A 22,648-nucleotide genomic window follows, 5' to 3' on the forward strand; every position below is an offset into this window, starting at 1 on the left:
GGGATCTGGGAAATATGATAATGTGTGTACCTCATACATGAGTAATGGAACTGCAAGCAAATAAAGTGAGGGCACTGGAATCTATAGTACAGTATATACAGCTGGCTGACTGCAGAGAACAGTAAAACAATTATAATAATTTAATAATTAAACATTTAAAAACTTGTGCTATATTGTGTTTCATTGGGGTTAATATTCTGATATTTGGTGATATTCTGATAAATATAAACTGGGGGACAAAAAGGTATAAATAAGGTGTGAGATTTAGAGAAAAAAAAATGATGATCTTGGACAAGAAAGCTTTAAAATCCTTTGCGATATCATCTGCATCCTATACTGGTATCTCTGTCCATTTTTAATCCATTTTATATATATATATATATATATATATATATATATATATATATATATATATATATATATATATATATATATATATATACACACACACACTACAATATATTCTATTTTGTTTTTTATTTTATACTTATTTCTGGGTTTTTTTCATATTATACTAAATATACAGTGAGGAAAATAAGTATTTGAACACCCTGCTATTGTGCAAGTTTTCCCACTTAGAAATCATGGAGGGGTCTGAAATGGTCATCGTAGGTGCATGTCCACTGTGAGAGACATTATCTAAAAAAAAAAATCCAGAAATCACAATATATGATTTTTAAACTATTTAGTTGTATGATACAGCTGCAAATAAGTATTTGAACACCTGTCTATCAGCTAGAATTCTGACCCTCAAAGACCTGTTAGTCTGCCTTTAAAATGTCCACCTCCACTACATTTATTATCCTAAATTAGATGCACCTGTTTGAGGTCGTTAGCTGCATTAAGACACCTGTCCACCCCATACAATCAGTAAGACTCCAAATACTAACATGGCCAAGACCAAAGAGCTGTCCAAAGACACTAGAGACAAAATTGTACACCTCCACAAGGCTGGGAAGGGCTACGGGGAAATTTGCCAAGCAGCTTGGTGAAAAAAGGTCCACTGTTGGAGCAATCATTAGAAAATGGAAAAAGCTAAATATGACTGTCAATCGCCCTCGGACTGGGGCTCCATGCAAAATCTCACCTCGTGGGGTCTCAATGATCCTAAGGATGGTGAGAAATCAGCCCAGAACTACACAGGAGGGGCTGGTCAATGACCTGAAAAGAGCTGGGACCACCATTTCCAAGGTTACTGTTGGTAATACACTAAAACGTCATGGCTTGAAATCATGCATGGCACGGAAGGTTCCCCTGCTTAAACCAGCACATGTCCAGGCACGTCTTAAGTTTGCCAATGAACATTTGGATGATCCAGAGGAGTCATGGGAGAAAGTCATGTGGTCAGCTGAGACCAAAATAGAACTTTTGGGTCAGAATTCAACTAAAAGTGTTTGGAGGAAGAAGAATGATGAGTACCATCCCAAGAACACCATCCCTACTGTAAAGCATGGGGGTGGTAGCATCATGCTTTGGGGTGTTTTTCTGCACATGGGACACTGTATTAAAAAGAGGATGACCGGGGCCATGTATTACGAGATTTTGGGGAACAACCTCCTTCCCTCAGTTAGAGCATTGAAGATGGGTGGAGGCTGGGTCTTCCAACATGACAATGACCCAAAGCACACAGCCAGGATAACCAAGGAGTGGCTCTGTAAGAAGCATATCAAGGTTCTGGCGTGGCCTAGCCAGTCTCCAGACCTAAACCCAATAGAGAATCTTTGGAGGGAGCTCAAACTCTGTGCTTCTCAGCGACAGGCCAAAAACCTGACTGATCTAGAGAAGATCTGTGTGGAGGAGTGGGCCAAAATCCCTCCTGCAGTGTGTGCAAACCTGGTAAAAAACTACAGGAAACGTTTGACCTCTGTAATTGCAAACAAAGGCTACTGTACCAAATATTAACATTGACTTTCTCAGGTGTTCAAATACTTATTTGCAGCTGTATCATACAAATAAATAGTTAAAAAATCATACATTGTGATTTCTGGATTTTTTTTTTTAGATTATGTCTCTCACAGTGGACATGCACCTGATTTCTAAGTGGGAGAACTTGCAAAATAGCAGGGTGTTTAAATACTTATTTTCCTCACTGTATATATTATACAGTGGAACCTCGGAGCTCACGAGTGGGTTAGGGACCAAGACCTGTCGCGAGTTCCGAATTTTCGTGACCTTTTGATACGCCCCTTCCAACCCAGTAAAAACCCAAAGAACACTATATGAAATCGATTTAAATGAGTAAATAACACTATTTCACTCCATACATAATAAAAATAGTTTTAAAGCATTTTTTAAACAATTTAATGAGATAAACCTTGATTAGAAATGTTAAAACTAGCGTTTTGAGCAGCTCATGTTGCTCACGCCAATCTGAATATATATATATATATATATATATATATATATATATATATATATATATATATATATATATATATATATATATATATATATATATATATATATATACACACACACACACACACACACATATATATACACATATACACACACACATACAGTGGAACAGAACCATGTCGCCGGCCTAGGGGGTCGCCAAAAAGCGTTGAGATAACCGATGATTGAGACAAACGAAAACCAATATGGCGGCAATATATTAATGTGCTTGAAATTTCTTCATGTACATGATGTGCGTTAATAAATGAGAATGTACATGCACGTGTTTTTGGAGGGTTTTTTACACAACAGCATTGCCGCGATTTGTTTGATGAAGGCATGCTATAAAAATGTACATACATTTGTTAACCTGTTTGTTAACAACAAAAGGCATATGTGCACTAACTAACAGCAGAGATTTACCAGTATACAATACAAACAACCGTCGAGAAAATGCTAAGACAAAGCGAGAATTTGGCGGTTCCACTTCAAAAACGTCGACGTAATAGGGTTGGTGAGTTAACCGAGGTCGAGACTTTATATATAATAATGTCTTTTTTTTAAATGCCTTAGTTAATTTGTGGAAAAGGTGTTCTGGTAGCATGGTATAGACAGGACAAAAACTCCTTCAACTGTTGAGCAGTGAAGAAGACATTATTTCAGAATTGTTCAATTGTTTATAAATTGTTCTCTAATTTTGATCGCCAGTGTATGTATACAGTATAATATAATCTACACACATTTATGCTACTGTTCCTACCTTCAAAGGCTCGTGCAACATCAACAAGATGTGACCAGTCCAGACCTGTGGCAGTGTCCGGGAGGGGGAGGAGTCCTGGATCATTAAATTTTGACCTGTCTGCCAAGGAGCCATCAGAAAACCAGACCTCATCTAAAAAACACACACACACAAATTAATGACTTACACCTACTACACACTCGCAAGGATGTATTTGTTCCACTCCACCACACAGCGCTGGGCCATTTCACACTAGTTACAGGATGAACTGCTGAAATCCACCTAGTTGGCATGATATATGGCAAAATATATGTTAAAGAATAAACCCATAAATATTGTTGGCTTATTCAAGTTGGTTCTGAAAATATTACTATGATAACTTGTTCCTATGCTATCCCAACTGATTGCTATGATTGTTCTAGGGGTTTTCTGTATGATCACAATTAGTTGCAATTTTATAGGAAAGCACAACAAATGGTCAAAGTCTGTGCTATAGGTTCTAGCCTAGCCCTCCCATCCATCCTGCTCTTCGATGTCTGCTTTCTGAACAGTCAATTGGACTAATTTTTAACTTAAACAGTGTTGAGACAGCGTTGAGACTGCTGCATCTTTATTTGCACAGAGCTGCATCTCTATAGGCTCAGCAACTATACTATATCCTCTTTGAATTCTATGGTGTTATCTGTCAGATCATAAAATCATCTGGTCTTCAGCAGGTGTTAAAATTAGGAATACAACCTCAGATGAACAACACAGCAACATATTATGCAGTCATTTATTTAAAAAAAAAAAAAAATCCTGCTTCCATAGGATTTAAAAGGCCAACTAGCAGCCAGATTGAAATGTCAGAATCTCCGAAATCTCCGAATGAAATGTCCCGGATTAATTGATCATTTTGTGACCACTTCTACAAAAGTTTTATCAGTTTGCTGGTCTGGAGTGTTTAGGTGTGTGTTAATACAGTGGCAAGGAGGAAAGACATCCGCAATGTTCTAAGAAAAACAACTGTTGCTTTCCAACAGGCTAGGATGGCTACAGAGCTTTGTGCTAAGGTTCCAAGACAGTGCTAAAATTCCAAGACTCCCTCTTCAATACAGGTGACAAGGTGACCCTAAGAACAGCAAGAACCAAACTGTTTCAGGCCATTGGAAAACCAAAGCAGTCACATTAACAAATAACCCACAGCCACTTTTAGCACAACGGTGACACATTATGTGGCAGGACATCCAAACCATTAACATCTACAGGATGACATCACCTGGCCGTGAATGTAATGCAAAATCTGTTCCAGATTTGCTAAACTGCTTCTACACTCAGAAATGGAACGGAGGACCACCCTGCCAAGTAGCCCAGCAGCATCTCTACTTTTTTTTAGAAGGCTGAAGAAAAACCCAACTCTCAGATGGTTTAACAGCTTGCCAAGGACTATCAAGAATCACATCACTGCCTGGTGTGGGAATTGCACCATCTCAGGTCACAGGATCCTGCGGCAGACAGCCATAGGGTCCCTCCTCCTTCCATCACAGACATTTATATCACAAGCTGCATTTGCAAAGCCACCAGCATTGTGAATGTTCCCACACGTCCCTTACATTAACATGTCACCCTACTACTACAGGTACCCAAGCATTTAGTTCTCACAGATGATTTAACAGCCTCCTCCCTCAAAGCTATCACACTCCCTAAATACACACAGACTGGATACACACAGTCAAGGAACACTTCTTTACCATTTTGAACATTCAGCTCAAAAATGTATTGTACTATCACATTGTTTGCATGTTTGCACCTTTATGCTGTCCTCTGTGTCGTCCACTAATGCCTTAGTTTAGTGTTGTTTTAGGTAACTGTTGTTTTAAACGTTTTATGTAGCACACTGGTCTCCATAAAATGTAAAAAAAGGTCATTTATTTCACTGTGTACTAGGGATGTAATGGTACACCCATATGTACCGAGTCGTTTTGTTACAGGGTTTTTTGTTCGGTGCAGGTGTGTACCGAATGCATCCTTTCTACCTGGGGAACATAGATAAAATCTGAGTACCCTTGCAAACATATTAAGTGGTATGTCTCCACCTAGCACTTTTTTTTTTAATTAAAATTGAAAACAGACATAACAATGCAAGGGGTATAAAAATAAATTACCGTAATTTTCGGACTATAAAGTGCACCCATATATAAGCCGCACCCACTGAATTTTACAAATATTTTTATTTTTAACATAAATAAGCCGCACCTGTCTATAAGCCTAATGTCTACACTAATGTACTTTACACAGGCTTTAACAAAAGACACGTTACACACGGTGTAACGGGTAAAATATGTTGCGCTTCCTTTAGGAGCATAGCAGTATTTTGGGAATAGCCTGCCAGAAGCAAGCTATCCCTTCACCCTGACTCAACTCTAATGTTATGGGGTTCAGTTTTTTGGCTTGAAGTTTGTGAAACCGGGAAAAAACCCAGAAAAATTCATAAATTAGCCGATTTGTTGTTTAAGCCAAAACGTGGGAAAAAAGTAGCGGCTTATAGTCCGAAAAATACGGTATATTTAGCACAGTGTCACTGTGGCTATTCACTCTGTACCGGAAATACAATTCGTAGTGCGTTATAAAAGATTTTGTTTAGCGAATAAAGGAAATAATCCTGACAATTCTGCATTTTGTGGGAGTGAATGAATGAAAGATGGAATGAAGACATTTGTTAAAGTTTGCAGAAATAAGCAGAACAGTTAAGTAGTTCATATCTTATCTGTAGCCCATCTCACGCAACATATGGACATCGGAGCAACCGGTGTCTGTGTGTGCCATCGCCAGCCTCTCCAGGAATAATTCCAAAATCATCATTAATGATGATCTGCAGGAGATGCTACACGACCTCGGCTTGCTTCAAGAACCAGGCCTCCAGACCTTGGCGTCACCCGTGGCCAACCGACAGAGAAGGGGCCTCGAAAGCGGAAGCACGAAAGTTAAAAAAGCGTTGCCACCTAGCGCTAATGCAAAGGAGCCACACTGTGTACTCTACGGGACCATAAGTGAACTGCAGCACACACAACCTGATGGACTGATATCTCCAGCGACAATAAACAATCATGCAAATCTCAGGACTGTGCTTTGCAACCTGAGGGGAAAACAAGCTGGATGTTTTTTATACAAAAATCCCCCCACCTCGGCCACTCAGACCACATCTCTGTTATGCTGATTCCAGCATACAGACCACTCAACAGGCGTTTAAGACTAGTTCAACAGCATCTCCCACAGCATCACACTGGGCACCGGGGCCCCTCAGGCCTGAAGTGCAGAGAGGCCCCTAAGGACTGAGGTGCGGAGGTTTACAGACCGGTGTAAAGCCAACCCGTCTCCCGAACGTAGACAAAACAAAAGAGATGGTTGTTGACTTCAGGTCAACTTCAAATCGACCGCTCCCCGCTGAACATCAATGGCTCCTCCGTGGAGATCATGAAGAGCAACAAATAGTTTGGTGTTCACCTGGCAGAGAACCTCACCTGGTCCCACCAGCAGCGTACACCAGCTTCATAACAAAAGGGACGGCCAGCAGCGTCTCTACTTTCTGAGAAAGCTCAGAAAGGCACAGCTTCCACCACACATCATAACAACCTTCTACAGAGGGACCATCGCAAGCATCCATCACTGCCTGCTTTGGGAACTGCAACGTCTCAGACCACAAGACCCTACAGTGGATGGTGAGGACAGCGGAGAAGATCATCGTGGTCTCTCTTCCTTCCATCATAGACATTAGCACCACACACTGCATCTGTAAAGCCACCAGCATTGTGGCTGACCACACACATACCTCACACACACTCTTCACGCTTCTGCCGTCTGGAAAGTCTTTGTACAAACTGCTGTTTGCATAGTTCTGTTAAACCAAAAATTTAGATCCAGCAAAATGTTTAAATGTAAAGTATTTATTTTTAATTTGTATATAGACAATCCTTTTTGCACAACCTTTTGTACTGTACTAGTCGGCGCTACTGTTACTGTTTATCCTCATCTTGTCTCTTTTCTGTTTTATTTTCCCCCCTTCAGTTTTTTGCAGTAATGTTGCACATGTGCACTTTGTGTTGTAAGTTTAGAGTTATGTGCAGTTCATTAATTAATTACTCATTTTAATCAATATAATAAAACATATTAATTTGATTTATTCTAATTTAATTTTTTATAAACTATGATAAAATATGATAAAATATTATTTTATATTGTATTAAACCAAGCAGGCATTTTATTTGAAATTATTTTCAAAATGTGAACTGTTGATGTTCACAAATGTTAATAATAATAAACTGCGTTAATAGAAAACGTCAAGCAAAGTTTTGCTTTTCTTCCCTCTAACCAGCCCGAAAAAGCCAGGTATGCACTGAACTACGAATTTTGTGTACCATTACACTCCTAGTGTGTCCTGTACCATATATATATAGTGAAATGACAATAAGAGTCATTTGAATGAACTAGATTAATTCAAAACAATAAGGGCCATCAGCCATTTCACATTGCATCATAAATTTAATTTTAGTATTAATCTACCATTTTAGCACAAAGCTACCATAGTAATAGCATGTACCCAATGCTTGGCAAGTACACTGCTTGCAGTTATATTTATTTGTTTTTTTTTCTAACCTAAAATAATTGTACAGACCAAACTGTAAATGAAATTTGATCAATAGGTAATAGTCAGGCTATCGAGAGCGGTCTTATCTGCCCACTGGTGGTGCAACAGTGAAATTGATTATGCTATGCGCTAAGTGTCATAAATTTAGAAAGAAGAAAATCCTCCAGCTTTATTTGAGGACTTTAATAAAAAACAATTCTATTGATTACAGCTGTAATTAAATTATTATTGTTTTTTTTCATAAAACAGTCGAATTAACTAATTAAAAAGAATCTGCACACTTATGGAAACAAATTATTGGAAAAAATAAAATTTTTCGAAAAAGTTCCATATTATTTTTTTTGCTTACATTTAATACATATACTTTAACACTGAGGGGGGACAGGGATTGAGAGCACTGGTTAAAAAACATTTGGGGGTAATACACCTTCTTATTATTATTAATGTAATGTAATTACTGGTAATGTAATGTATATTGTGTGAGATCTAAATATTTTGGTGATGAGTTTAATATTTCATAAATATATTTTATAAAAGTTAAAGATTGCTTAACGGTTAATAGTTAATAATATAACAAATCACATTTTATTTATATATATATATATATATATATATATATATATATATATATATATATATATATATATATACACACACACACACATACTGTATATATATATATATATATATATATATATATATATATATATATATATATATATATATATATATATATATATACACACACACACACACACACACACACACACATATATATATAAAACAGAATAAATGAATAAAAACGGATGAAAATGAGGGACTTTAAGTGTTTGACATGCTTTACAGTGTATTAAAAAGTGGCAACACTGACACCGAAAATCCAGATAATTTCATAACCTTTAAATTTTTTTTTAAATATAGCTATAGCAGAAACTATTTTATTCTGTCTTTCAAACAAAAGAGCTACATGATAATTTTTGTATTGTTACTACAATGTAAAAATGATCTGCTGTGATAAAATAATGGCTAACAGATGGACAAGATGGTTTAAAAAAAAAAAATGTAATACACCCAAAGAGATAAAGCATTGGTAACAATAAAAGTACTCACTCCGGAGGTTGGATAACGGCTGAGTGCGGCCAATGCGAGGGGGGAGAGTGCTGTGGTAAGGTGGAGTGCTGCTAAACAGTATATCATTTGGTAGAACCTGGTCAAGCACTGAGCTGCGGGAGCTGGCATAGGATGAGCCTTTGCGATTACTGCACATACTCTCTTCTGACAGAGTGCGGTACAGTACACGGCAGGGAAGATGAATTTCAGATACCAAAGCCTGATTAAAGACAGACAGACACAACAAGACAGAGGTTACACTTACTACACAGAAAGATGGCATGGTGGGGCCATGTTAATATAATCATTTCATTATTGTAAATCGCTCTGGATAAGGATGTCTGCCAAAGATCATGAATGTAATGGTCAATTCTGGACTGATGCCTGTAGGGGAAGATGGCCAGGTAGACATAAACCATAAAATGAGCTGTAGTCGTGAACCAGACAGTAAGTGATGGTAAGGGTTATGATATGTTATAGTACACAGTATACAGAGAAATAGGCTGTGGGTTTCAAACCAACCAAAACTGCAAACGCCAGCTTTCAACATGCAGCACAGTCTAAAAACATGGCTGGCCTTTGACTGGACTTTCGATTAGTGACATTTGTTTACAATCACATACACTGACACATAAGACTTCAAAGGTATGCAACACATGCGCTCAGCTTACCTTTCTGATGGTACTAAGCCTTTTTTCTCTGCCACAGATATTGTGGTTTGACCTGTTTGTTTCTACTCATGTTTCTGTGTCTTGCCTAACCCACTTTATCCTGTAGTTATTCACCTGACCAAGCCTGCTTTTTTTTTTTTACCTTTTTTTCTAGTTTTTTAGACTGCTTTTACAAACATGTATTAAAGCTTCTCATTCTGCACAGTCTCCATCACACGAAAGAAAACTTGGTAATAACATAAATGCAGCAGATGACAGCAAACATCAGACTGGTGGCAAGCAATCACGCCTCCTAAGCAGTAGCAGAGGCAAGTCAACGTTCAACGTTGATAACACTCTGCCCTTGTCCACCAACACGCACAATTCTGGGGTAACATCCCAATTTAAAGGGTTTTATTTTGCCAGTCATTAGGGAATGCAGAAGCCACAAAAGATTCATCGCACACTTACAAGTGTGTCGGCTATTTAGGGAGCAAATCACATCTTCCTAAGAAACTTCAAGCCATCTCCCCTGGTTTTATATTTGGAGTTGGATACTTGCTTTTGCAGGCACAGTCAGCGTGACCGCTTTGTCTGCATGTTCTCCATGTTTTTGTTGTCTCTGACTGCAGATCTCAACACAGCAATAACATGGCATACAATAAGGTTTAATAGCGTTTAATTACTTTTTCTGCTTTTTTAAAACTGTCACAAGCAATGCTACAGAATCCCCTGATTTTGTGAAGTCTGAATTCAGCGATGGAGGCTTGAGATAATAATTAGTTTGTGTTCACAATATTGTCTTAAGAGATGTGATCCATTTTAGGCAGGTAAAGTAAACAATTATTCAAAATGCCATTGATTATGTAAAAAAAAAAGGGGGTGCGTTACCATATCAGCTTTTATTTTGTCAAAAAGTGTTCAAAATGCTACTTATAATGCAATCTTTTGAATCTTCTGTGCTAGAATCAATTTAATCAATACCACTGCTTTACCCTTAGGTCGCCAATTGTGCATTAGATTGATGTTGAATATATAGAGTGTATCAATGTGCAGTTCCACAAGTAGACTGGATCACAAAAAGAATGTGAGGCTCTTCCCAGTTAAGCTCTGATTCACTCATCTGGTAATGATGTCACCACTCAGCATAAATCTACAGTCAGCTGGAGCAGTTGGGTTTGACCAATCCCTATACACACTACTATGCTATCCATGTAACCAGCACTCACAGCTATGCTTCAGAAAATAGATCATTACATTTCTAAATTAAATGCTTGGAATGCAAATAGTAAGGAAAACAAATTATGCTTTTTTTGCTACATACAGTCAGGTCCATAAATATTGGGACATTGACACAATTCTAACATATTTGGCTCTATACACCACCACAATGGATTTGAAATGAAACAAACAAGTTGTGCTTCAACTGCAGACTGTCAGCTTTAATTTGTCCATCCAAATCTGGTGAACGGTGTAGGAATTACAACAGTTTGCATATGTGCCTCCCACTTGTTAAGGGACCAAAAGTAATGGGACAGAATAATAATCATAAATCAGACTTTCACTTTTTTAATACTTGGTTGCAAACGCTTTACAGTCAATTACAGCCTGAAGTCTGGAATGCATAGACATCACCAGACGCTGGGTTTCATCCCTGGTGGTGCTCTGCCAGACCTCTACTGCAACTGTCTTCAGTTCCTGCTTGTTCTTGGGGCATTTTCCCTTCAGTTTTGTCTTCAGCAAGTGAAATGCATGCGCAATCGGATTCAGGTAAGGTGATTGACTTGGCCATTGCATAACATTTCACTTTTTTCCCCTTAAAAAACTCTTTGGTTGCTTTTGCAGTATGCTTTGGGTCATTGTCCATCTGCACTGTGAAGCGCTGTCCAATGAGTTCTGAAGCATTTGGCTAAATATGAGCAGATAATATTGCCCAAAACACTTCAGAATTCATTCTGCTGCTTTTGTCAGCAATCACATCATCAATAAATACAAGAGAACCAGTTCCATTGGCAGCCATACATGCCCACGCCATGACACTACCACCACCATGATTCACTGATGAGGTGGTATGCTTAGGATCATGAGCAGTTCCTTTCCTTCTCTATACTCTTCTCTTCCCATCACTCTAGTACAAGTTGATCTTGGTCTCATCTGTCCATAGGATGTTGTTCCAGAACTGTGGAGGCTTTTTTAGATGTTGTTTGGCAAACTCTAATCTGGCCTTCCTGTTTTTGAGGCTCACCAATGGTTTACATCTTGTGGTGAACCCTCTGTATTCACGCTGGTGAAGTCTTCTCTTGATTGTTGACTTTGACACACATACACCTACCTCCTGGAGAGTGTTCTTGATCTGGCCAACTGTTGTGAAGGGTGTTTTCTTCACCAGGGAAAGAATTTTTCGGTCATCCACCACAGTTGTTTTCCATGGTCTTTTGGTGTTGCTGAGCTCACTGGTGCGTTCCTTCTTTTTAAGAATGTTCCAAACAGTTGTTTTGGCCACGCCTAATGTTTTGCTATCTCTCTGATGGGTTTGTTTTGTTTTTTTTAGCCTAATGATGGCTTGCTTCACTGTTAGTGACAGCTCTTTGGATCTCATCTTGGAGAGTTGACAGCAACAGATTCCAAATGCAAATAGCACACTTGAAATGAACTCTGGACCTTTTATCTGCTCTTTGTAATTGGTATAATGAGGGAATAACACACACCTGGCCATGGAAGAGCTGAGAAGCCAATTGTCCCATTACTTTTGGTCCCTTAACAAGTGGGAGGCACATATGCACACTGTTGTAATTCCTACACCGTTCACCTGATTTGGATGTAAATGTCCTCAAATTAAAGCTGATAGTCTGCAGTTGAAGCACAGCTTGTTTGTTTCATTTCAAATTCATTGTGGTGGTGTATAGAGCCAAAAATGTTAGAATTGTGTCGATGTCCCAATATTTATGGACCTGACTGTAATTGGCTACGCAGTCCAGAAGTGCAGGACTTTGGAAAACATTTGTCTGAGACCTTCTTTTAAAAGTGTTCATTCTGATATATATATTCCTCCATGAATATTATTTTCATTGTTATATGCACAAGACAGTAGTGTTCTCTCAAACTTGTAACTTCTTCCAGAATGCTCTGATTATCTGGGTTTCGGTAAAAAACTTTGCAACAAAAAAAGTCTTATGAAGCATGTTTACTATCTATCCATCTTTTCTCTCTAAATAAATTTTACATACTAGATTGAGGCATTCTACATTTCTTTTTACAGTTTTCATGTCTTTGATTTGCTATGCTAATTAAACCCTCACTTTTCTTCGTGTGAGTACCATGCAACTATCTTTTGACTTTATGAATTGAATTTTTGCTGGATATTTTGTAATTGTTGTCATTTTTTAATCTTGATATTGAGGTTTTTGGATATTTTATCAATTTTACTTACATAACTTGTTTTTGGAAATCTGCTTTATCTGTTTATGAGTTGAACTGTATTTGGAATTTTGTTTGCTCTGTGGAACAGTGGTTAAGGTGAAATTGTAAGGAAACTTACAATTTGAACTTAGTTCAACTATTGTCCATGGTTCAATGAAAACTTTTTTCACTTAAAAAAAACCCCAACTTTTTTTTGTTCTGATTCAGATCTTTTGCTTCCCAGTTCTCCTTCTAGACCTGATGACATTGTTTCTCTGCTGCTGCTCACCTATTCTTAATGTGAAGCATCTTTAGTGTCGAATAATATTATTATATTAAGTATATTGCTGTTATGTACTTTGCAGTTTACTTTTCTGCAGACCTCCTCTCCAGAAAGGCTGTTGGGAAGCATAACCTTTGAATGGGTTTTCGTCATTTCTGACTGGTCCCTGCGACCCATTTCTCTTTCTCCTTCCTGGATATGGCATGCTGCTTCCATCCCATACAGCTGTCTATAAAGAACAAATGCCAAATAAAGCCTAAAGTTAGTTACAACTTCAGGATTATTATTATTATTATGCACAGTAGATTATATTTTTAGAATGGTAAGATTCAGATCAGACTCTTTCAATAACCTTTATTTAATAACACTTATTAAATGAATCTATTTAATTTAAAGTGATCATAGTACATAAAGTAATAATAGACTGTAGTCTGAACATTTAAATTAAAGATATTCCATAGAAAAAGTCTAGAAAGAGCAAGACAGCCAGTGGCCTAAAGGAGCTGTAAAGAAATTGTTGTAAAGAAAAGCGATTCATTCAACCAAATGTACATTTATTAATCTTACTCAAATAAAAACATAGCTATATTGAACCAAATCTACTTGTCTCTCACCTTGAGTGTGATGCAATCTCTCTCAGATCTTTTATACTGTTGTTCATGTCTGGGGGTCTGGTCATAGTGTAACTCTGAGGCTGGTACAGCTGTATAGGTTTCTCGCCTCTGTTTTCTGGATTCTCCTGGGTCCAAATATGCCCCGATCAACTGCAACCTGGCACGCCATGGCAGCAAGGGGATCCCCTGTGGGTGGAACTGTTGTGTCTATGCCACTGTCTGTGGAAGCTCCTTTGATACAAGTGAGACCAATCAACTCTGGGTCCATCGGTCACCTGAACCAAAGTGCTTCTCATCACTGTTACTGCTCGAGGCACTGCTTGACAGTGTGTTGCTGCTTGAGTGACTTGAGGTTTTATCTCCACCCTGGTAAACACATACAAATACATATATTTATTTGCAATAATACATTATTGAATACAAAGTTTGTATTAAATACAATGAACATCTTATTCATTTTTATCACCACATTATCTGTGTAAAGCTGCTTTGAGACAATGTTCATTGTTAAAAGTGCTATACAAATAAAAATTAACTGAATTTAATTATTGCTGCAGACTAACAATCTGAATTTATTTGTCACTTTGTAAATGAGTGAATTATATTTTTCAGTAATTCTCTTATTTGGAGAGCTTAAAATGCTGGCATTTTGACTCCACTTTGATTACATTTTAAAATGTAGTGAATTTAAAGTAAAGGTCTCCCCGAATGGAGAGTAACTCACATACAAAAAAATCATTGAGGCAAATCATTTTAGTTTAGTCTATTTAAATACATATGGAGCATTGTGTTTTCCCATGGACCATTAATATCGACGCACCACCCACTAAACTCTGGAGTGCTCTGGACAGGTAACACAGGAGATGTTGCAGAATTTAAAAAATGGAGCATGCAAAAATCACTCCCTTTGTAGTGTCAGAAGGCATTACACATTGAAAATAAAATGGGCTACAATTAAGAGAATTGCATAGTATCAAACTAAGCCTCCAATCTCTGGAGAGAACTCTGTCTAACAATCAGCTCGAGAGGAACTTGGTTACCAGTGGATGCACCAGAAATGTTGGATGCTTATGAAAAAAGTCTGAATTATAAAAAATAAACTTGTAATGGCGAGAAAAAACTCATGAGACAAGCTTACAAAGGATTTAGGCCAAAGAAAACGATGGGTTTCCATTGTTTGGGATCATTTTAAACTAAAACACAGAAAACACCATACAGTGTGTTTCCTTTTTAAAAATTTTTTTTATTAAGAGTAATTTTTTTTTTACTGTCCACCAATGAATAAATGTGAAATCTGGATTTTGTGAATACATTGTAAGCACGACTGTTTGTATTCATGCGAAATGGTAATGCTTTACAGTAAAATTACATTTGTAATATTAACTTAAGTTGATAAATGCTTTTGTTATTTTATATTTTATATATATATATATATATATATATATATATATATATATATATATATATATATATATAGTATTGTTTGTTAATTCAACATTTACTAATACATTTTTAAATTAAGTAAATTTTTATTATATATGTTAATTTTAGTTAATGCACCATGAACTGATGTGTCAAAACAAAAATCATGTGGTGTCAGTGATTCGCCTCTAGAGGCAGCTCTCGTACTGTATAATGACAGTGGACCTTCTTAACCACAGCAGTGCAGACACAACCATCTATGGATGGATTTTTGCAGTGATTAACTATCGATATTGATTAATCAGCAAAACCGATGACTAAGTCAGCCTCTACCCTAACAGTCAGTAAATTAGACAGCACACCCTGCCAGATTATTCACTGTCACTAGGGACTTTTGCCATGTAATCCTAAAATCAATGCTCCCAAAATTCAACCGGCCTGTTGATTTCACACCCTGAGGAAAAATATTTTTTATCTTGTTGACATTAACACAGCGCTCAAGCACAAAACCCATCTGTTTTGCTAATCCCACCATATAGAACACTAAGGATATGTGTCAAACCAAGAACCTGGTCTGAGGGAGCCATCTCAGCACTTTAAGACAATTAAGAGCATAACCAGAAATATTGTATATTCAGAGAGGTTCTTACCTACCATGACACCACTTGCATGGAGTAATATACAGTATTAATGACTGTTATCTGCATAAATCTGATTTCCTGCAGGACCATCACCACATATGCAAACTAAAAATTGTGGATGACTGCTGAAGTCCACACACTGCTAAAAACCTACACTATCAAAGAGACAAAGAATTCATGGTCTCCCCCTAAACAATAAGAACAATGGAGTTATTTATGACACAGTTTCCTGTTGTTGATTTGTTTGCCACAAATTTCATGTTCGTGTCTGCATTGCAATTTCAATTTCAAGAATCTTGACTTATCTTTTTGATTTCCTGTATTCTCTACTTTCTGTCGGCTGCATTTCTCTTTTTTCTTTTTGGAAGAGCGCTTTTTCCCCTGTTTTGAAGCAGTGAGTGGAGGCCATTCTCATCAGAACTGCAAACACACACACTGCAGTAGCCACATTAAGGTAAGCAATTCCTCTGATATGGCGAGCACCCAGCTCATTCAGTGTGTGGAGAGTGGAATGTATAGTATCTTAGTGTATCTTTCTCCGACGCTAGCGATAATTTTATCTGTGAGAAGTATAAGTTAGTTTGCTTTTTGACACAGAGGATCCTAGCTTTAGATGAGCACATCCAGAGTCTAAAGAAAATGAGTGAGTGCGAGTTTTTCTGGGGAAAGTCTGGATGCCTTAGGTTGAGTTAGCATTCCCCCGACTCCAGCATTAGTGCCCTTGCAGCTGGACGAGTGAGTGATGACTTGGCAGCATACTCACAAAGCCAAAGCTAACGCTAAGGCTCGCCCACGAAAGCACCATTCCTCTCCGCTTCACGTGTCCAACGGGTTTACTCTCCATACTAAAGCACCCACTGAGAAACCTGATAGAGCTCTGGATATAGGAGACTATTCTGAGGCACATGAAATTAGCTAGACCTTGAGGGGCACCAGCAGTGTAGACCTTGAGGGGCACCGGTGTATACCGGCAGCCAGGGCACCAGACATAGCAGGTCAGCTTAGGTTTCTAGGAAAGCATAGGTTCTCTAAGATAGCTTGGGTGGTAGCTCAGTGGTTAAGTCATTGGACTTTGGATCGAAAGGTCACAGGTTCAAATCTCACCACCACCAAGCTGCCATTCCTGGCCCTTGAGCAAGGTCTTTAACCCTCCCCTGCTTAGTTGTAAGTCGCTTTGGGTAAGGGCGTCTGCCTTCTTCTTCTTCTTTCGGCTGCTCCCATTAGGGGTCTCCACAGCGGATCATCCGTCTCCATACCACCCTGTCCTCTACATCTGCCTCTTCTCACTCCACTGCCCTTCCTCTCAATCACACACATGAATTCTGTCTTACTCCTACTGCGTTTCATTCCCCTTCTCTCCAGCGCATATCTCCACCTCTCCAGGCTCTTCTCAACCTGCTCACTACTCTCACCACAAATCACAATATCATCCGCAAACATCATAGTCCAGGGAGACTCCTGTCTGACCTCTTCCGTCAACCTGTCCATCACCACTGCAAACAGGAAAGGGCTCAGGGCCGATCCTTGATGCAGTCCAACCTTCACCCTGAACCAGTCTGTCGTACCTACTGCACACTTCACTGCCATCACACTGTCCTCATACATGTCCTGCACCACCCTCACATACTTCTCTGACACACCTGACTTCCTCATACAATACCACAACTCCTCTCTTGGCACCCTGTCGACGCTTTCTCTAAATCCACAAATACACAATGCAATTCCTTCTGTCCTTCTCTATACTTCTCCATCAACATTCTCAAAGCAAATAAGGCATCTGTGGTGCTCTTCCTCGGCATGAAACCATACTGTTGCTCACAGATGGTCACCTCTTCTCTCAGCCTGGCTTCCACTACTCTTTCCCATAACTTCATGGTGTGACTGATCAACTTAATTCCCCTGTAGTTACTGCAAGACTGCACATCTCCTTTATGCTTAAAGATCGGTACCAGCACACTTCTTCTCCATTCCTCAGGCATCTTCTCACCTTCCAAAATCCTGTTAAACAATCTGGTCAAAAACTCCACTGCCATCTCTCCTAAACATCTCCACGCTTCTACCGGTATGTCATCTGGTCCAACCGACTTTCCACTCTTCATCCTCTTAATCGCTGCTCTCACTTCCTCCTTACTAATCCTATCTACATCCTGCTTCACCAACTCCACATCATCCAACCTTCTCTCTCTCTGATTTTCCTCATTCATCAGCTGCTCAAAATACTCCCTCCACCTTCTCAACACACTCTCCTCACTAGTCAACACATTTCTCTCTCCATCCTTTACTGCTCTAACTTGCAGTACATCCTTCCCAGCTCGGTCCCTCTGCCTGGCCAATCGGTATAAATCCTTTTCTCCTTCCTTAGTGTCCAACCTCTCATACAGCTCCTCATATGCCTTTTCCTTGGCTTTCGCCTTTCTTTACCTGCTGCAGCATCTTCTTGTACTCCTGCCTACTTTTTTCATCACTCTGTCTATCCCACTTCTGTTTTGCCAACCTCTTTCTCTTTATGCTCTCTTGCACTTCCTCATTCCACCACCACATCTCCTTGTCTTGCTTTCTATTTCCAGATGTCTGGGTAAGGGCGTCTGCCAAATGCCATGAATGTAATTTTTCACACAGAAGTATGTTATACACCTTCGACAATCAGAGGTAACTAAGAGTTACATTATAGAGTTGTGTAAATTAGCAAAGGCAATGTCCGATGCTGTTATATGGTTTGGCCCCAACCCAATGAGGCATGGTGATGTAGCTTACCGCAGGTTATGGTCACTGAAATGCATGATGTGGTGTGGTGCTCCAAAAACAATGTAGGCTTCATAGATAACAATTTAGAGGGCAAGGCTGGCCTGTTAGGGCGGGACGGTATCTATCTCACTCGGAAAGGTGCTGCTCTTATTCCTTGTAGTATAGGTCATAGTCTCAGAACAGTTACAGTCACTAGTTAACCAGTGACTGTCCAGAGCCAAGGCCAGGGAGACAAACAGACAAACAGGCTAAATCAACCCTTGTCACTCAGGGTCCACCAAATTGAGATCTGTCTCCTGAACCACAATATAGAAATTCTCATAAAGTCTGTATAAGTAACTTGATTAATGTTAAATTAAATAAGACTGAATGCACAGCCAGCATATTGGATCTCTTATTTTAAAATTGCTTACTATAAATGAATTGATTACCGATCAGGAGTTTAATGTACTATGTTTGACAGAAACCTGTATTTATATATAAAGAAAAAAATTCAATTCTGGAAACATTTTTTTACGGTATTTCATAATCTATAACTTTTTATAACTTATCTTTTTAAGTAATATCAACTTTAAATAATGGACAGTAAAGCTCAAAGTGTCTTCTAATTAAAGATATTTAAATTGTGTACGTAGCACATTTTTATCGGGAACTGTTAACATTTAAAGTTAGGTAGGGTATTTTCAGCTGTGAGTCCCAAAATCTGTGCCGAAACCTAACAGGTGAAAATCTGCCTCAGTCATAGCAGAAGTACCACACCACGTTACCATGTTAAACGTACATTCACCTCAAGTGAGTTTTATCAATAATTTTCTAAAGTTAATGAATTCAATCTTCATTTGACCTCGCAGAGCTTGACTGGGCCACTGAATGTCTAGAATCAACATTCCATTTCACTCTAAATGATGAAGTTTCCTTTAAAAATAAAATGATCAGGAGAATAAATTAGCACTGTGGAATAACAAATTACATGTGCACTTTAAATCAGACAACTCTGAAATTAGAACATAAATTGACATCCCTGTAGATAGCACTATAATTATAACATAATTAATTACAAAGTTGTACACTAATTTCAAGAGAATTAATTATTTTAATTAATTTCCTCAACTTGTATTCTCGATCCTTTACCTTCAAGTTTCTAAAAAATAATTAATTCTTATATCAGCACTGGTTATGTACCTAAATCTTTTAAACTGGCTGTTATCAAACCCCCAATTAAGAGACCTGAACTTCTCCCCTGCCAGCTATCGAAATTTAAGGCAATATCAAACCTCACCTTCATTTCTAAGATTCTAGAAAAGGTTTAGCACAGCCGTTCCTTTCAGACCTACTTAGGAATAAAATTTTTGAAATGCAGTTCTGAGTGAACTTCTGCACCAATATGATCCCCACCTACTTAGATCAAAAGGTGCAGGCTATTTGTTGCTACCTCAAATAATGAAGACTACAGCAGGGAGCAGATCTTTCTCTTATAAAGCTCCACAGTTTCATAACTAAGTAGGTCTGAAAGGAACGGCTTTGCTAAACCTTTTCTAGAATCTTAGAAACAGCCTTCCAAACAGCCTTCCAATTACTATTTGGGACTCAGACTCAGCCTTATTGTTCAAGCCTTTCATTGGTAGGTTTTTCGTAGGTAAAGGAGCAGATCTGGAATGGATATAGAGTGTTCGGTGAACTTGGATATTCCGCTAACTCTGTCTTCCTCTAACTCTAACACGTTCACTCAGGTTTGTTGACGGTGGTGTGGTGGGTCATCTCTTATCCCAGAAATCCCTCATGTCTATGTTACCTTCCGGCTGTCCCTTTTAGTTATGCTGCCATAGCTGTAATAAATGGACATTTAGTGCCACCCATATGGGGATATGTTCCCTCAAGGTTTCTTCCTTATGCCATCTCGGGGAAATGTTCTTGCCACAGTCGCCATGGGCTTGCTCATTAGGGACAAACTTACACTTATTAAGAACAATTTTATTTATTAACACATTGCCTGTTTAAAGCTGCTTTTTTGACAATGTCCATTGTTAAAAGCGCTATACAAATAAAAATTAATTGAATTGAGTTTCTACACACAATTTCTACACAAACAATTTTTGTTTCTACAAACAATCTCTACACAATTTGAAGCACAGAACAATATGCCAGCTGACCAAGTACTTTGTCTGTAGTAGAAGACTCAAGAATGCTCCATGACATGAGAGTAATCAAGTGATTACACAGTGACAGTGAGCTCAGTGACCTTTGTGCCTAATTTTCAACATTAAATTGTAAATATTGTAAAAAGAAAAATTTTATAAGAGTCTAGAAAATTGTTTCGAAATTTGATGCACCTCATATCACAGAAAGATAAATTGCTTCATTGGTTAGATGTGGATTAACACTGGCTTTAACCAATGGATACATGCATATTTCATTTGACTAAAAAAAAAAGGAAAAAAAAAATCCATTTGATTTTCCATTTGAATTACAGAAATTTGTCACCCTTCTATTTGGGTTAATTATAGCAACATTTAAAATTTCTTATTGAAATAATTCTCTGCACAAACAATGATTTACAACACCTGAGAGTTGTCCTGAAGTCCTTGAGATGGGTAGAACTAAGAAAAATGAATAAGACTTAAGCAATTATAGTCTGCCTAAAACCTCAAAAAGTTTTTAGCAGCAATTAGAATGAAACTCACCCTGGACAGTTTGTTAGGTGAGTCCTTGACTCTATCATTCGAAGAGTTGAGAATCTTTGTGGAGGAAGTGTGCCACTTGGCCTCTGGATGGGGAAACCAAGAAGAAATATATATATATATATATATATATATATATATAAAATGAATAATTAAAAAAATGGTCTGGAAAACTTTAACTTTTGCAATGTTTAAAAAACTAGCATAATAACTAAACGTGAAACAGCAAGTTACATTGATAAACAAGACAAAATTGTCCGGTTTCTTTTGCAGTTGAAGCACCAAATTTCCCCCGATGTTCTCGACAAGCCTTGAGAGAGACACATTTGCTAAAGCGACTTTTTTCTTAAGGCACATTGGCACTGCAGACTCCACCAAACAGTCTTTGATAAACTTCCCATCAAAGAATGGCTTACTGTATCTTGCAATTTTGTTGGATATTACAAAGCTGGTCCTGACTGCTGCATCCCTGGATGAGTGAAGCTCTGTAGAAAATCCTTAATTTTGCAGTTTAGCTAGTAAAGCTTCCAAAGCTCGTGCCTGCTCTGCATCAGTCAAATTCTTGTATTTTTCTCCGTAATGACGATTCACATTGTAGTCCTTAAACACCGATATATGTTCTCCACACACTAAGCACACAGCTTTGCCTTGTTTTTGATTTGAGCAAATAAATATTTAGAAGTCCATGCCTTGTAGAAAACTCTACATTCTGTACATTTCTCTAAATTTCATCAACATAGTTGACATATTTAAGGGATAATAACTGTCCAACACATTCGCTGTCGTGCATAAGCGCACAGATGATGTTAATAAAGAAAAACAATCGCGGCCTTAAAAATAAAAGCCATGTAATTTCATTTTGTGCACCTAATACAAATTAAGAGGCATCGCTGTTACACCTTTACTACGAACTCACTCGGGCTGGGCAAAGGGAAGTCAGTGGGTTTCAACAATTTCCATATTAAACCTGTATAGTCTTTGAGGTTATATCTTGAATTGTACCTTACCTGCAGAGCGAGTCCTCTCCAGTATCGGTTGTTTCTCTCTCAAGCATTCACCACCTTCAGTGACTTGTGCAGGAGGATCAGGCGATTGCTGATGCAATATGGGTGAATGACAGCTGAAGGAAAGACACACTCAGAAAGATCAGTGGTCCATTAATCCTTCCAGATTGAGAGCGAATTAAATGCAGTTTGAGAAAATATTCATGTGATTTTAGCAAAGACATTTTATTAAATTGACACAAAGAACTTTTTTTCCTGATTTAAGAAATATTAATTCTGAAATATTGAATATTTAAAATAATTATTTTATTATACAGTTAAAGAAAATATATTAAAAAACAA

At 38.1% G+C, this 22,648-nt stretch overlaps 1 protein-coding gene across 1 annotated transcript in view; it reads right to left on the bottom strand.

Annotated features, from left to right (window-relative positions):
* Positions 1–22,648, bottom strand: part of LOC124398912 (signal-induced proliferation-associated 1-like protein 2) — an 80,139-nt gene that overhangs the window by 4,094 nt on the left and 53,397 nt on the right. Inside the window, 9 exon segments of the mRNA XM_046869428.1 lie at positions 3,158–3,289; positions 8,871–9,090; positions 13,278–13,431; positions 13,817–13,869; positions 13,872–14,083; positions 14,086–14,182; positions 21,186–21,221; positions 21,306–21,388; positions 22,310–22,422. Coding sequence (XP_046725384.1) covers positions 3,158–3,289; positions 8,871–9,090; positions 13,278–13,431; positions 13,817–13,869; positions 13,872–14,083; positions 14,086–14,182; positions 21,186–21,221; positions 21,306–21,388; positions 22,310–22,422 — 1,100 coding nt within the window.

The sequence above is a fragment of the Silurus meridionalis genome, chromosome 2 (assembly GCF_014805685.1).
Source record: "Silurus meridionalis isolate SWU-2019-XX chromosome 2, ASM1480568v1, whole genome shotgun sequence".
NCBI classification, from domain to species: domain Eukaryota; kingdom Metazoa; phylum Chordata; class Actinopteri; order Siluriformes; family Siluridae; genus Silurus; species Silurus meridionalis.